At 43.8% G+C, this 16,782-nt stretch overlaps 1 protein-coding gene across 1 annotated transcript in view; it reads left to right on the forward strand.

Annotated features, from left to right (window-relative positions):
* The window catches only part of atp2a1 (ATPase sarcoplasmic/endoplasmic reticulum Ca2+ transporting 1), a 34,278-nt gene that overhangs the window by 11,539 nt on the left and 5,957 nt on the right, over positions 1 to 16,782 (forward strand). Inside the window, exons 9-21 of the mRNA XM_014192319.3 lie at positions 255 to 410; positions 1,454 to 1,595; positions 1,844 to 2,010; positions 9,785 to 9,873; positions 10,015 to 10,117; positions 10,654 to 10,785; positions 11,053 to 11,178; positions 11,356 to 11,574; positions 11,752 to 11,863; positions 12,073 to 12,296; positions 12,477 to 12,697; positions 12,977 to 13,179; positions 16,318 to 16,403. Of these exons, the coding sequence (XP_014047794.2) occupies positions 255 to 410; positions 1,454 to 1,595; positions 1,844 to 2,010; positions 9,785 to 9,873; positions 10,015 to 10,117; positions 10,654 to 10,785; positions 11,053 to 11,178; positions 11,356 to 11,574; positions 11,752 to 11,863; positions 12,073 to 12,296; positions 12,477 to 12,697; positions 12,977 to 13,179; positions 16,318 to 16,403 (1,980 nt within the window). The remainder of the gene's footprint in view (positions 1 to 254; positions 411 to 1,453; positions 1,596 to 1,843; positions 2,011 to 9,784; positions 9,874 to 10,014; positions 10,118 to 10,653; positions 10,786 to 11,052; positions 11,179 to 11,355; positions 11,575 to 11,751; positions 11,864 to 12,072; positions 12,297 to 12,476; positions 12,698 to 12,976; positions 13,180 to 16,317; positions 16,404 to 16,782) is intronic.

Below are 16,782 nucleotides of genomic sequence, written 5' to 3' on the forward strand. Positions count from 1 at the left end.
TATCCATCTATCTATCTTTCTATTCCTCCATCTCGGAATCTTTCCATCAATCTAACTGTCATTTTCCACACTCCTGCCCTCTTCTACTCTCCATCTCCTCCACCCTTACAGCCATTCATTGACCGCTCCCTCTTTTCCCCTCTCGCTCTCACTCTTTCCACTATCTCCTTCTCCCCTCTCTCTTTCTGTCTCTCCTTCTCCCCCTCTCTCCCTCCCTTTACCTCGCTCCCTCTCCCCCCTCTCTCTCCCTCAAGGGCACCAACATCGCTTCAGGCAAGGCTATCGGCGTAGCCGTGGCAACTGGTGTCTCTACAGAGATTGGGAAGATCCGCGACCAGATGGCTGCGACAGAGCAGGAGAAGACCCCCCTGCAGGCCAAACTGGACGAGTTCGGAGAGCAGCTCTCCAAGGTGAGACAGACAGCTACTACTATACTACTACACTGCTACTATACTACTACTAAACTACTACTACTGCTGCTACACTACTACTATACTACTACTACTACTACTACACTACTACTACTACTGCTGCCGCTACACTACTACTACTGCCGCTACCACTACTACTACTACTACTACTACTACTACTACTACTACTACTACAACACTGCTACTACTGCTGCTACACTACTACTATACTACTACTACTACACTGCTACTACAGCTGCTACACTACTACTACTACTATACTACTACTACTGCTGCTACACTACTACTACTACTGCTGCTACACTATTACTACTACTACACTGCTACTACTGCTGCTACTGCTGCTACACTACTACTAATACTACTACACTACTACTACTGCTGCTACTGCTGCTACATTACTACTACTGCTGCTACACTACTACTACTACTACTACTACACTATTACTACTACACTACTACTACTGCTGCTACACTACTACTACACTACTACAGCTGCTACACTACTACTACACTACTACAGCTGCTACATTACTACTACTACTCCACTACTACTACTACTACAGCTGCTACACTACTACTACTCCACTACTATTAATACACTACTACTACTGCTGCTCCTACAGCTGCTACACTACTACTACTCCACTACTATTAATACACTACTACTGCTGCTACACTACTACAATTCTACTACACTACACTACTTTAGTTGTTGCAACTTGACAAGATGAGTTTCCCCACGCCCTTAAAATGGTCAAGTAGCCAATTTTTGCCAGTTTTAATTTGATACATCTTAAAGGGATATTTCACCCAGATTACAAAATGACAGTGGGATTTGTGCCACAAACGGTAAAACGTAAGCATTTGGAAACAGTGACAGGGAAATAAAACCAAGTCATACCTTGTCCATAGACTTAGAATGTAAGGAAACCAATAGTGTAATGATGACAATTGTATTATATATATATATTTTAAACCAGGCTTTATCTGACAACCTGCGGTTGTCTATTCCATAACAGGTCATCTCCCTGATCTGTGTTGCCGTGTGGATGATCAACATTGGCCACTTCAACGACCCTGTCCATGGAGGCTCCTGGATCCGCGGGGCCGTCTACTACTTCAAGATCGCTGTGGCCCTGGCTGTGGCTGCCATTCCTGAGGGTGAGCAACTGATACTGGACTAGCACTAATCTAATCTAAAAAGTCTAGATGGGTCAAAGTAAAGTGGACAAAAGTCAATCAACCAATCACCCTCAAGACTGTGTTAACCTGGTCTGCGAGTCTTCAGGTCTCAAGAGAGGTTTCAATTCACAAGAACACGAACAGGGTTTACTGCATAACTAATAGCACTATTTTCCCCTCTCTCTCTACCATCTGTCCCCCTTCTCCCCCCTCTCTGCCCCTCCCAGGTCTGCCCGCTGTGATCACCACCTGCCTGGCTCTTGGTACCCGCCGTATGGCCAAGAAGAACGCCATCGTCCGCTCCCTGCCCTCTGTGGAGACCCTGGGCTGCACCTCCGTCATCTGCTCCGACAAGACTGGCACCCTCACCACTAACCAGATGTGTGTCACCAAGGTGGGTACACAAACACGCCGTACAAACACACACACACACAAACATACGCCCTACAAACACACACACACGCCGTACAAACACACACACACACACGTCGTAGAAACACAAACACACACACACAAATGCACATGTGCGCTGTCCGTTCAAACACACACACATACATCAGAGATCCAACACACTGTAAAACAAATATGTGGACTTTTGTTGATCAAATGTTGAGGAAACACACAATCCTATTGCAGCTGGTTGCCTTATAATTGTACGTTGAATCACCCTCAATGCCATTATTATTTTAGTTATTATTTTTTATTTATTTAACCTTTATTTAACTACTATCCTATTGCAGAACACTCACAATCCTATTGTAGCTGGTTGCCTTACAATTGTACGTTGATTCAAACCTCAATGCTGGCTTGCAAAGTGATGTTTAATTCCTATTGGAATCCAGAGTGAGGATATCCTGCAATTGGAACTTTTCACCTGCAACCTGCATTGAGAATGACTGCCGGGGTAGGAAGACTGATGAATGAGACTACCTAAATCATATACACTGGAAAAGACATCTCAGTAACGGGTGCAAAACGTACGTCTACTAACAGATTGGATTAGTTTATGAGTGTTCAAAACATTAGGAACACTGACAAGGTGAATCCTGGTGAAAGCTATGATCCCTTACTGATGTCACCTGTTAAATCCACTTTAATCAGTGTAGATGAAGGGGAGGAGACAGGTTGAAGAAGGATTTTTAAGCCTCGAGACAATTGAGACATGGATTGTGTATATGTGCCATTCAGAGGGTGAATGGGCAAGACTAAAGATTTTAGTGCCTTTGAACGGGGTATGGTAGTAGGTGCCAGGCGCACCTGTTTGAGTGTGTCAAGAACTGCAACGCTGCTGTTTTTTTCACCCTCAACAGTTTCCCTGTGTATCAAGCATGATCCACCACCCACATACTGTACAGCCAACTTGACACAACTGTGGGAAGCAATGGAGTCAACATGGGCCAGCATCCCTGTTGAATGCTTTCGACACCTTGTAGAGTCCTTGCCCCAATACATTGAGGCTGTTCTGAGGGCAAAAGGGGGTGCAACTAAATATTAGGAAGGTGTTTCTCATGTTTCTCATTATTTGTGTAATCAGCCAATCAACCAATGTAATCAACCAATAAGTGCCTTAAGAAAGTATTCATACCCCTTGATTGTTTCCACATTTTTTGTTGTGTTACAGCCTGAATTTAAAAATACATTAAATTGAGTTGATGGGCTCTATTTCAACAAATCTAAACGCAGTGGTAAATCTAAGCACTGACAGTAGCACTATAGCTTCAGGGGTGTGTCAGAAATATTTGTGCTATTTTCACCCCCATAATTATAGGCACAGTTGCTGGAGGTGGCGCAAAAGGGCTGGGTTTTGATAAATAAACCAGTTGTGGGTGTGTCGAGGCTTGCTGGCCAATCAGAACGTGATCCATGCCTAATATGTGGTCGCATCAAGTTGTGTCTTTTGTGTAGTGCGTTGTTATCAACTCCAATTCGAATGTTACTCTGTTATCACCTATTTTGTTAAGTAGCCTGCCCCATATTTGCAACATATTTTGAACATGTTTGCAGTCGAACTGTTTATATAAGCATTGCATTAGTATGGAAATACATTGTTAAATAGGCTATAGCATTTGCACTGATATAGGGGCTCTAGGCCTACTATAAATTGCTGTCTGGACATGCCAAATGTAGTCATAAGCAAGATTTACATTTACATTACATTTTAATCCCAATTTTTTCCCAGACATGAAAATATCCAAATCTTGTGTCATTAGTAAGCCTTTGAAATAATCAATCATCATTTTTTGAAGTTTTCATGGAAAAGTAGGTAAAAAAAGTGTTTTATGGTCGGTCACAATTGTGACTGGTGGGATAATGTTATGTATACTGAATCAACATATTTCTCCTATGCAGTCATGAAAATGCTTATACATCCCAGCCCAGTTATTAACACATTTAAAACTCTGTCACTGACAGTCCACAGCATTGCCACTAGAATGCCCCATCACATTCTAGTGTGACTATTTTACATATCAAAAACCCTTATACAACACCGATATGAATACCGAGAGCAAAAACAAAAATCAACAACCATCAACGTATTTCAACATTGTTACTTTAGTGCAACATGTATTGAAACATTAATATTGTAACATTTTAACTTGTACTTTAGTGCAATATTCATTGTAACATTGTCATTGTGACATTTTAGCGCAACATTCACTAAACTGTATAGCAGTCGTGTCATTCATTCACATTGAACCTAAAGGTAACATTTAGGATAGAGGTAGCCTGTAGAACATGCATTCAAGTAGAGGCCTACAATGAACACAATAAGAAATAAATAAAAAATATATATTATACACACACACACACATATATATATATATATATACACTGCTCAAAAAAATAAAGGGAACAATTAAACAACACAATGTAACTCCAAGTCAATCACACTTCTGTGAAATCAAACTGTCCACTTATGAAGCAACACTGATTGACAATAAATTTCACATGCTGTTGTGCAAATGGAATAGACAACAGGTGGAAATTATAGGCAATAAGCAAGACACCCCCAATAAAGGAGTGGTTCTGCAGGTGGAGACCACAGACCACTTCTCAGTTCCTATGCTTCCTGGCTGATGTTTTGGTCACTTTTGAATGCTGGCGGTGCTTTCACTCTAGTGGTAGCATGAGACGGAGTCTACAACCCACACAAGTGGCTCAGGTAGTGCAGCTCATCCAGGATGGCACATCAATGCGAGCTGTGGCAAGAAGGTTTGCTGTGTCTGTCAGCGTAGTGTCCAGAGCATGGAGGCGCTACCAGGAGACAGGCCAGTACATCAGGAGACGTGGAGGAGGCCGTAGGAGGGCAACAACCCAGCAGCAGGACCGCTACCTCCGCCTTTGTGCAAGGAGGAGCAGGAGGAGCACTGCCAGAGCCCTGCAAAATGACCTCCAGCAGGCCACAAATGTGCATGTGTCTGCTCAAATGATCAGAAACAGACTCCATGAGGGTGGTATGAGGGCCCAACGTCCACAGGTGGGGGTTGTGCTTACAGCCCAACACCGTGCAGGACGTTTGGCATTTGCCAGAGAACAACAAGATTGGCAAATTCGCCACTGGCGCTCTGTGCTCTTCACAGATGAAAGCAGGTTCACACTGAGCACATGTGACAGACGTGACAGAGTCTGGAGACGCCGTGGAGAACGTTCTGCTGCCTGCAACATCCTCCAGCATGACCGGTTTGGCGGTGGGTCAGTCATGGTGTGGGGTGGCATTTCTTTGGGGGGCCGCACAGCCCTCCATGTACTCGCCAGAGGTAGCCTGACTGCCATTAGGTACCGAGATGAGATCCTCAGACCCCTTGTGAGACCATATGCTGGTGCGGTTGGCCCTGGGTTCCTCCTAATGCAAGACAATGCTAGACCTCATGTGGCTGGAGTGTGTCAGCAGTTCCTGCAAGAGGAAGGCATTGATGCTATGGACTGGCCCGCCCGTTCCCCAGACCTGAATCCAATTGAGCACATCTGGGACATCATGTCTCGCTCCATCCACCAACGCCACGTTGCACCACAGACTGTCCAGGAGTTGGCGGATGCTTTAGTCCAGGTCTGGGAGGAGATCCCTCAGGAGACCATCCGCCACCTCATCAGGAGCATGCCCAGGCGTTGTAGGGAGGTCATACAGGCACATGGAGGCCACACACACTACTGAGCCTCATTTTGACTTGTTTTAAGGACATTACATCAAAGTTGGATCAGCCTGTAGTGTGGTTTTCCACTTTAATTTTGAGTGTGACTCCAAATCCAGACCTCCATGGGTTGATCAATTGAATTTCCATTGATTATTTTTGTGTGATTTTGTTGTCAGCACATTCAACTATGTAAAGAAAACAGTATTTTATAAGATTATTTCTTTCATTCAGATCTAGGATGTGATCTTTAAGTGTTCCCTTTATTTTTTTGAGCAGTGTATATATAAATAAATAAATAAATAAATAAATAAATAAATAGAGGTAGGCTTCAGAACCAAGTGCACGATTAGTTTGTGCATCACTATTTTGAACTACGATCAGTCAGATGCTGTAATACAGTATGTCTAGAATCAATTGATCCTCTTTTCCAAAAACATTTCAGTCATTTTGATTCTTTTTCCGTTTTTCGTCGACTTTTCTGTTCTTCCTAGAGTCCGTTGTACTGCTTCTCCTCACCCTTTATTGACTTTTCTATTTTTCTTTCATTGGCTTTTTCAGCCCTTTTTCATTCGCTCTTATCTCCTTTTCTACTGTCCATGGTATATCTTGAAGCACTCAATGTACAGTGGCGCTTTGCAGTTCTCACATGCGTAGGTAGTGCGTTTGTCACAATGAAGAGATCTATGGAACCGGTGCATCGTGTTGATTGGCCAATGAGAAGCTTTGTCATATCTTGCCCGATCTTCAATAGTAGCAGCCAGTAGAGATCTCCTTCCGTGGCTCAGTGGTTTCGTGCCAAACTTTTTCATAAGAGACTGTGCCACTATCCATGTAAAGGTGAGCAGGTTGATGGTCCCTCCCATGACATCTCTGTAAAATAAATGGCTGTTTACGAGTGCACTGTTGAGAGACCCTGCAAAGATGGGCCACCACCACTTCTTAGACCTGATGGAGATATGGTATCTTGAAACCAGTAGGTCGTGAAGTTCAACACCACCCATGTGCTCATTGTATCGGTTGATGCATTTTGGTTGTGGGACTTTGTCAAAAGGCACGTCGCTCCTTTATCCATCTCTCGACAGAGGTCTCACTGTATTTCTCCTCCATGTTTGATGCCACTGTGACAATGTTATTGTCTTTCTAACGGACCAGCAACTTGTCTCCTTGGGTCAGAACCTCAGAGGTTTCCCCGGGGTAACTTCATGAACTCCTTCTGTGGCTTGAATGGGACATCAAACAGACGATTTTGCCTCATCGTTCCAGAGCTCCCATATCCTCTTTTTGTCATTTCATCGAGGAGTGCAAGCGAAGTGAAGAGGTTGTCATGAAGGATCTTGCAACCTTGAGGCGCCCGAGATTGCTCTGCAATACCAAGAACGACACTGGGTCCATGACCCAACCCAGTCTCAGGGAGGAGAGTGTGGGGTGGTGAGGGGTAGGTCATCATCACTGATAACGTTGTTCCTGTCATGATCTGTTTGCATAGGTTCAGCATATACATTCAACAGCCTGGCTGGCAAATGGTCAGTCTCCCCCTCATAGTCCATATCTGACCAATCGCTATCACAATCACTGAGGGATAACTGCAACGTTGCACGCCTTGTCTGAGCAGTCACCTAGATCCAACATATCAGAACTTCACTCAAAGTGAAACTAAAAGAAAGAACAGAGTAGAAGGTTAGGTAGAACAAGAACTATGTATGTGTATAGCTAGACGCACTGTGTTATCCCGCCGGTCACTATTGTTGCCGTCAACATGTTTACTCATTCTATGACCACACTGAACAAAGTAGTAATTGAGTAATTGCACATGCATATATCAATACTAGAGACCTTAAAGATGACGTGTACCAAAAATCTTTGTCCTATCTGAATGTTAACGAACTTTACTAACCCTTTGTTTGGGAGCTTCAATGCAGCCATCGCCTTCTCATGGCGCAACCAGGAAGTAAACAGCTCTGGTCACGTGACAATTTACACTAAACATGTGACACTGCACATATTTCATTGAGACCCTTTATTATTTCAATATTTGCTGGAAATGCATTGATACATCCTTCAGAAACATTTTTAGAGCCTTATAACTGAAAACGTTTTTTTTTTACGGTCACTATTGTGACTGATGGGATTAAATAGGTTAAATTCACTAGGCTATTGATAAGGCCTAAAAATACAGTGTATACTTTTAATCAAATTCCAATAAAAACTAAACGACGACTTCTTTTAAATAAGCTATGTCTAAATACAGTTACAGGAACCATAATTGCTCCCTGTGGGCATAATACATACATCTTAGACTATGGAGGGTTTTATGCACATCCAAACTTTTCACAGGTGCTGGATAAATATCCAATATAAAGAGAAAGGGGAAATGTCCACACCATTATACTACTGGCAAATGTAATGTTTATAAACATTCTGGAACCATCTTACAGGTCATATTTGCACTCCGGAAATAGCAGATGAAATTTGCATTGCATTTGAGCCATGTTGCAGCTTACTTCATCACCATAAACCCACGGATGTGAATATTTCTAATAAGTTTGTTTTTCAATCAAATTAAACGAAAAACAATCAACCTGCTTTTTAAACCAACAACAACATTTCTAAAAAGGATTGGGTCAGAAGCTTGATATCATAAATCGCGTATCTCATTCCTTGGCATGTATGCACAGGTACGCCTAAATGACTTTACGCGTAACATTCGCACGTCTACATACAAACTAGACTCCTGTCAATTGTATCGTTGCCTACGTCCTAGGGAGATTCTGAAAAAAATACAGCATTGATATGGCATTATAGGAGGGTTGAATAGTTTGAAGGAGCGCGGGTGTCTTTGGTAACGTTATTTGGGTGATGAGCGCTCTTTGGGTGTGTGCAACGCCAGGGTTGTGGGTTCGATTCCCACGGGGGCCAGTACCAACAACAACAAAAAGGCATGAAATGAAATGTATGCATCCACTACTGTAAGTCGCTCTGGATAAGAGCGCCTGCTAAATGAATAAAATGTAAAAAATATAAATGTTATTCATAGGCTAGTTGGCTAATGGCCAGGATAAAAAGATGCACCTATGTGATGGTGCTTAACCAGCCTTGATTAAGGGAAGGGTAGGCTATGCTTGGTTCTTAATTAAACGAAATGGAGAGAAACCAATAGTTTATGTTTCTAAATACTAGATTCAGCAGCATAAAATCACATCTCTCTTCCATGGGCACTCACTGTGCATCATGGCTGGATAGGCTGCACTTCTGCTCTCAAAATCCATGCAATTATCAACTGCATTACTGCGAAGACCTGCTTTTTGTGAGTCTTAAATCTTCCCATTAGCACTGCATGAAATTGTCACTTTTGCACGTGTTTTTAAGGACACACCTCAAATATGGCCACCCCTCCCCTACAACGCCAGTGAGCTGATGTTAGAACATGGCGTTAGGGCTGGAAAATGCTAGTGCGATATTGACGAAAACAAAAATGTCTAAAAACATGTTTTCACTTTGTCATTATGGGGTATTCTGTGTAGAAAATAAATCAATTTAATCCATTTTGAATTCAGGCTGTAACAAGAAAAGGTGGAATAAGTCAAGGGGTATGAATACTTGATGAAAGCAAAAACACAGGTATTGAAAAATTCAAACTGCAATAAAGCATGCTGGAAAATAGGATAATGATGGCTCTCGTTTTCAGTGGTTTTGAGCAAACATACATTTTGTAATTTTACTCATCAAGCTTGTTTAAATTCAGCTCACCTCAAGCATAGTCTGTTGATTCAACGTACAATTGTAAGGCAGCCAACTGCAATAGGATTGTGAGTATGCTCAACATTTGGCACATACTGCAACAGACCCAACATACATTGCTGCCTTCCAAAGGCAAACATTAATTTGTCATTTTACTCCAAAAATTACTCATACACACATTAGATCAATTTAAGTCCACCCAACTCATAAAATAACGCTGATTAAGAAATTGGTTCAGTTGGCTTTTTTAAAGTGCATAGTTAAGTAGTGTGTGTTGTGTCTGTGATGTGGTTCCAGATGTTCATTATTGACAAAGTGGAGGGAGACAGCGTTTCTCTGGGTTCTTTCGACATCTCCGGTTCCAAGTACACCCCCGAGGGAGAAGTGTGAGTATAGCTGGACATGGCCCCCCCCCCCCCCCCCCCCCCCCCCCCCCCCCCCCCCCCCCCCCCACACACACACACACACACACACACACACACACACACACACACACCTGCTTACTGTCTTCTCCATCTCTCTCTCAGTACTAAGAACGGTGCGTTAGTGAAGTGTGGCCAGTATGATGGCTTGGTGGAGCTGTCCACCATCTGTGCTCTGTGCAATGACTCCTCTCTGGACTACAACGATGTAAGGAGAAGCTTTCTATGTGTTTGTGAGTTTGGGTGCGTGCATGTGTGTGCATGGTACTGTGTCAGCACTCAGTATCTGTATATGTGTAGCTGTTATTTTATGGATCTGATACGTGTATTGGTCTAGCCCAGATCTGATATCTGTATTAGTCTAGCCCAGATCTGATATGTGTATTAGTCTAGCCCAGATCTGATATGGGTATTAGTCTAACCCAGATCTGATATGTGTATTAGTCTAGCCCAGATCTGATATGTGTATTAGTCTAGCCCAGATCTGATATGTGTATTAGTCTAGCCCAGATCTGATATGTGTATTAGTCTAGCCCAGATCTGATACGTATATTAGTCTAGCCCAGATCTGACATGTGTATTAGTCTAGCCCAGATCTGATATGTGTATTAGTCTAGCCCAGATCTGATACGTATATTAGTCTAGCCCAGATCTGATACGTATATTAGTCTAGCCCAGATCTGATATGTGTATTAGTCTAGCCCAGATATGATAGTGTCTTTCTCCTCTCCCTCTCTCCTGTAGTCTAAGGGCATCTATGAGAAGGTGGGCGAGGCCACTGAGACCGCTCTGTGCTGCCTGGTTGAGAAGATGAACGTGTTCAACACTGAAGTGCGCGGCCTGTCCAAGCCCGACAGAGCCAACGCCTGTTGCTCTGTAAGTCTTCCTTCCTCCCTCCCTCCCTCCCTCCACCTTTCCTCTATCCCTCCTTTCCTCCCCCTTTCTGCCCTCTCTCCAGTCCACCCTCTTTCACCTCCCTCTTTTCCATCTGGCTCCCCTCTCCCCTACACCCCTCTCGTCCCTCTCGTTCCTCCCTCCCCTCTCCAGCCTACCTCCCATTTCTCCCTCTCTAACGCCTGCCGCCTTTTCTAAACCCTCTCCTCCCTCCCTCTCTAACCCATGGCCTCTCCGTCTCTCTCCCAGGTGATCAAGCAGCTGATGAAGAAGGAGTTCACCCTGGAGTTCTCCAGAGACAGGAAGTCCATGTCAGTGTTCTGCTCCCCAGCCAAGTCCTCTAAGGCCGCTGTCGGCAACAAGATGTTCGTCAAGGTGAGAGAACACCGGCAACAGTTTCTATGGAAATGCTCAGAGTAAAGGTCCCAGTGACGTTGTCATATCGATAATCTCTATAGCAATCTTGCAGTGATTGTTTCTAAAGTTCCAAAATGCTCCTTGAGTCCTGACCGTTCTCGCTCGCTCTCCCTCCCTCCGTCACCCTCTCCCTAGGGCGCTCCCGAGGGTGTTATTGAGAGGTGTGCATATGTGCGTGTTGGCACTACCCGTGTGCCCCTGTCCGAGCCTGTCAAGAACAAGATCATGGCTGTGATCAAGGAGTGGGGTACCGGCCGTGACACTCTGCGTTGCCTGGCACTGGCCACCCGCGACACACCCCTCCGCATGGAAGAGATGAACCTCGAAGACGCCACCAAGTTCGGCGACTACGAGGTGAGAAAGGAGAGGGGGATTTAAGTACCTACTGTATTCATTTCCAGGTAAATAAAGGGGTTCCTGAGTTACTAGGTAAATACAAACAGTACTACTGGAATTTCTAAATCCATCCGAAGCACTTACCCTATGTCTCCTCTCTCTCTCTCTCTCTCTGTCTCTGTCTGTGGTCCTCAGACTGATCTTACCTTCGTGGGCTGCGTGGGCATGCTAGACCCCCCTCGTAAGGAGGTCATTGGAGCTATCGAGCTGTGCAGGGCTGCTGGCATCCGCGTCATCATGATTACTGGTCAGTATGCTGCAAAAATCTGGTGCTTTTCCAAGAATCCTCCAACCAGGATTTCTGGAAAACCTTTATCACTCCCACTGTTTCCATCCATCTGCCTCTTCTCCGTTGGTTGTCTTTCCTCCATTATATTTCACTCTGGTGGTCTCAGAGAGGACTGAAATAAATTGAGAAAAAAGAAAACAAAACTTCCCTCCCTCCCTTCCTCCCAGGTGACAACAAGGGAACAGCCGTGGCTATCTGCCGTCGTATTGGCATCTTCACCGAGGATGAGGACACTACTGGCCGAGCCTTCACTGGCCGTGAGTTTGACGATCTGCCCCTCCACGAGCAAAAAAAAGCAGTCCGCAAGGCCTGCTGCTATGCCCGCGTTGAGCCCTCTCACAAGTCCAAGATCGTCGAGTTCCTGCAAGGCTTCGACGAGATCACCGCCATGGTGAGGGGAGGGAACAGGAACAGAGGAGACACTCCTATTCAAAACTCAAAAGCTTACCGTACAACCATCCAATTGACAAAAAAACAGAATATTTGCGGAAATACGATTCATATCATGCAGAACAAATCACTAACAGTCATCCTCCTTCTCTACCTTCTCTTTTCTTCCTTCCTCCACCAGACCGGAGATGGAGTGAACGATGCCCCCGCCCTGAAGAAGGCCGAGATCGGCATCGCCATGGGCTCTGGCACTGCCGTTGCCAAGTCTGCCTCTGAGATGGTCCTGGCTGATGACAACTTCTCTTCCATCGTGGCAGCTGTCGAGGAGGGCAGAGCCATTTACAACAACATGAAGCAGTTCATCCGTTACCTAATCTCCTCCAACGTTGGTGAGGTCGTCTGGTGAGTGTTCGGGGGGGGTGGGTTGAAGTGACCACATCGTGACCACATCGTGACCACATCGCGACAGACATAACCATGGTCGAACGCCAATCCAGAGATTCACTGTAGTTGCAGCATAAATACTTGGTCACGCTCCTGCATTGGCTGTCAAGACACCACCGCGAGCAAGAACATCAATATGACTGCCACACACAGTTCTAGTCAAAACTTACTCTTCTCCTTTCTTTGTTCTCTCTTTCTTTCTCTCGCTCCCCTCATCCATCCCTCCATCTCTCTCAGTATCTTCCTGACCGCTGCCCTGGGTCTGCCCGAGGCTCTGATCCCTGTCCAGCTGCTGTGGGTCAACCTGGTGACTGATGGTCTCCCTGCCACTGCCCTGGGCTTCAACCCCCCTGACCTGGACATCATGGGCAAGCTGCCCCGCTCCCCCAAGGAGCCCCTCATCTCTGGATGGCTGTTCTTCAGATACCTCGCCATCGGAGGTACGATAGGATAAGATACCATACCATATAATGTGACAACACTTTTATTGTCCATTTGCATGGAAATGTATTCTGGGAAGTCAGGAACACATCAAAAACACTAAATACATAACAAAACAATTACAAATGCACTGGCCATTATGCTTTCCTCCTCTCATTTTCCTTCAACAACCGTTGGGGTCACTAGAATACCATTGTGAATGCATGACCAATACATTGCCTCATTCGAAGTAGTTTGCTAGTGTGGATGTTGTTTCTAAATAGTATGCTATGGTGGATATTGTGTCTAAAGCCCCATCTATACCTGGTGCTAACATGCATCCTTTGTTCACATTCTAATTGTGCCCACATTTTTAGACAGGTGTAGACAACTAAAAGACTCCTTGTGATCTGATTGTAATCAGATCTTCCAAGTGTAAACAAACAAGATCAGGTCAAATAACACATATTTTACATGAACAAAATTGAGTAATTTAGCATATGCTCTTAACCAGAGAAACGTATTTTTCATACCTGTCCCCCGTGGGAATCAAACCCACAACCTTGGCGTTGCAAGGCGCCATGCTCTGCCAACTGAGCCACATGGGACCTGTTAGCAGTAGTTATAAATGGGGCTTATGTAGTACGCTAGCGTGGATATTGGAACAGAGTCATGTTCCAGGTTCAACATAGACGCTATGCTCACTATCCATCTCTGACCTAATTCTATCTCATGAAGCTATGTCTGACTCTCCAACCCTGAACTATCCCTGGCTCAGTCGTAAATCTAAATACAACCCTGACCAAACGTCAAACGCTTAGAGCTTTCAACCCTCACCGACTGCTGCTTTGCCCAACAATGGGCGTACAGCAGTTGTGGTCGGTGCCAGTTAATTAAGATGAGGGAGGACAATATATTTTTTTTATGAGCATGGCTTTATTTCTATTACAGCATATTGGATAACTTTAATTTATATTCCATTCCCTCAGCTCAATGTAACATCGATAGGTTTAGGCTACTACATGATACTTACATTTTCCCTATACGCATCATTAGATTTCTACAACCTAGCCTATGAATGAAAGTTTACAATGTAGGTGCAGAGGTCGAGAGAAATTTGAGTAATCAAGGTGACAGTGACACATTCAATACCGCCTTGCACACTCTTGCCTACATCTAGCTGATCTACGGTGTAATCATTAATCCAACAGTTACAAATAAGAGTTTCTATTGGACAAATTCAGGTACGTTTGTCCCCATTTTGTTTCCGTTTGCTTCTGTTTAAGAAACGTTTTAACAGAATCGGCGGAATGAATATACCCCTGATCACACACAAACACAGTTCACTTTCATAGCAGCCACATACAAACAGCATGATTACTTTTCTTGTAGTATATATCCTTCTCGCATCTACGTGATCAACCTCCTTTCACAGTTCCCTTCGCTTGTGGACTTCAGTGCACAACACATCAGCTGTCTGTGACCAGGCGAAAAAATACTTTCCAAGCCAAATCTTCATATCATAACCGCTACACACAGCCTACATCGTTGTCACCATATTATCTAATGTCATAGTCAACATAGCTACTAGAACTAACGCATTAGTAAACCCGCTACAATCACACAGTACAGTCAGCAAGCAGTTTAGCAGTTACACTGGTGGGGGCTCCAGTGGCAATACATTTATAAAACCAAAAGCTTACCTTGACTTAGAAGAGTTCCAGTGTTGGATACCCAAAGCTGGCTAGCTAACATAGCATCCCTCTCTGTTTGACCCGAGTGTTTGAGTAGGCTAAAGTAATTAGCTGCATTCACTAGCGAAGTAAGTGGAATTGAAAAAAAATATGCAACGAAATATAGCTAGCTTTCTCTCTCTCGCTTCGCCTTCATTTTTGAAGAAATTAATTTGTTAAAAACTGTTCATCTATTGTCGTTCTTTCTCTTTGAGTCAGCTACTCACCACACTTTATGCACTGCAGTGCTGGTTAGCTGTAGCTTATGCTTTCAGTACTAGATTAATTCTCTGATGCTTTGATTGGGTGGACAACATGTCAGTTCATGCTGCAGGAGCTCTGATAGGTTGGAGGACGTTCTCCAGAAGTTGTCATAATTACTGTGTAAGTAATTCTATGGAAAGGGGTGAGAAACATGAGCCTCCTAGGTTTTGTATCGAAGTCAATGTAACCAGAGGACGGAAACTAGCTGTCCTCCAACTACACCATGGTGCTACCCTACAGAGTACTGTTGAGTCTATTGTAGACCTTCATTGAAAACAGTGTATTTTAATAAATTATTTGGTGACGTGAATATATTTAGTAGTTTTTATCTAAAGAGGATAGGTTTTTTTATATTTCACTATTTTAAATTTTTATGAAATTCAACATAGCATTCCTTTCTGTTTGAGCCGGGTGTTTGAGTAGGCTAAACTAGCTAGCTGCATTCACTAGCTAAGTAAGTGGGAAAAAAATCCTATGAAATATTGCTAGCTCTCTCTCTCTCTCTCGCTTCAAAAATGTTCAACTATTGTTATTCTCTCTCTGAGTTAACTACTCACCACATTTTATGCACTGCAGTGCTAGCTAGCTGTAGCTTATGCTTTCAGTACTAGAGTCATTCTCTGATCCTTTGATTGGGTGGAAAACATGCCAGAGGACGGCGGAAACTAGCTGTCCTCCAGCTACACCATGGTGCTGCTCTACAGAGTACCGTTGGGCTACTGTAGACCTTTAATCCATTATTTGGTGTCGTGTAGATTTAGTATAGTTTTATCTAAAAAGGATAACTGTTTCACAACAACAACAAAAAACACCCCTTCCTCCTCTGAGGAGCCTCCACTGGCGTACAGCGTAGACACCCCCCCCTCTCTACAACACCACATACAAATTGAGCAGTGCTTTATTGGCATGGTGGTGGGACACAAACTGAAGCCAAAGCAATAATCAAATTAATGTTATATTGTTTCTGTACATCCTCGTGATAAAGGAACACAGTAGATTAAAAAAATCAAATTAAAAGTTATGCAAAACAAATTTTCACACAAGTAAACAACAAAGTATGTCATCATCTCATCTCGATACGTCCAACAGAAAAAGGAAATCAAATAGGACCAATTATAATTGAGATCAATGTTACCTGACTTCCTGTGGTGTGTGTTCCAGGCTACGTTGGTGCTGCCACCGTTGCTGCTGCCGCCTGGTGGTTCCTCTACAGTGAGGACGGCCCTGGTGTGTCTTTCTATCAGTTGGTGAGTAGCAGCATCAGATACGGAAGAGGAAGCAAGACCTCCCACATTTTTCTTTCAATGGAAGTCAATGAACTAAGCAGACTGTTATCTCATTGGTGTCTATGGGAGAGGTACCCCCTTAAGCAGACAATGGTAAACGGCTTGAGCATTTCATCTTAAAATCCAACATCTTTGGTAGCATCACCGATCGGAACCCGAGGCATAGCTCATTGCTCTCCATGTAGATCTGAATATATATATATATATATATATATATATATCTTTATTTTTTTTAAATCCTATACAATCCTGGGGGTACGGGCTACCTAGGACTTACATTTAAATTAGTTATTGAGCAAAAACGTAGTCTGGTGAGTAGAGGTTGCCTCCCTATATAGGG

This window comes from Salmo salar, chromosome 03, assembly GCF_965601325.2.
Source record: "Salmo salar chromosome 03, fSalSal1, whole genome shotgun sequence".
NCBI lineage: Eukaryota > Metazoa > Chordata > Actinopteri > Salmoniformes > Salmonidae > Salmo > Salmo salar.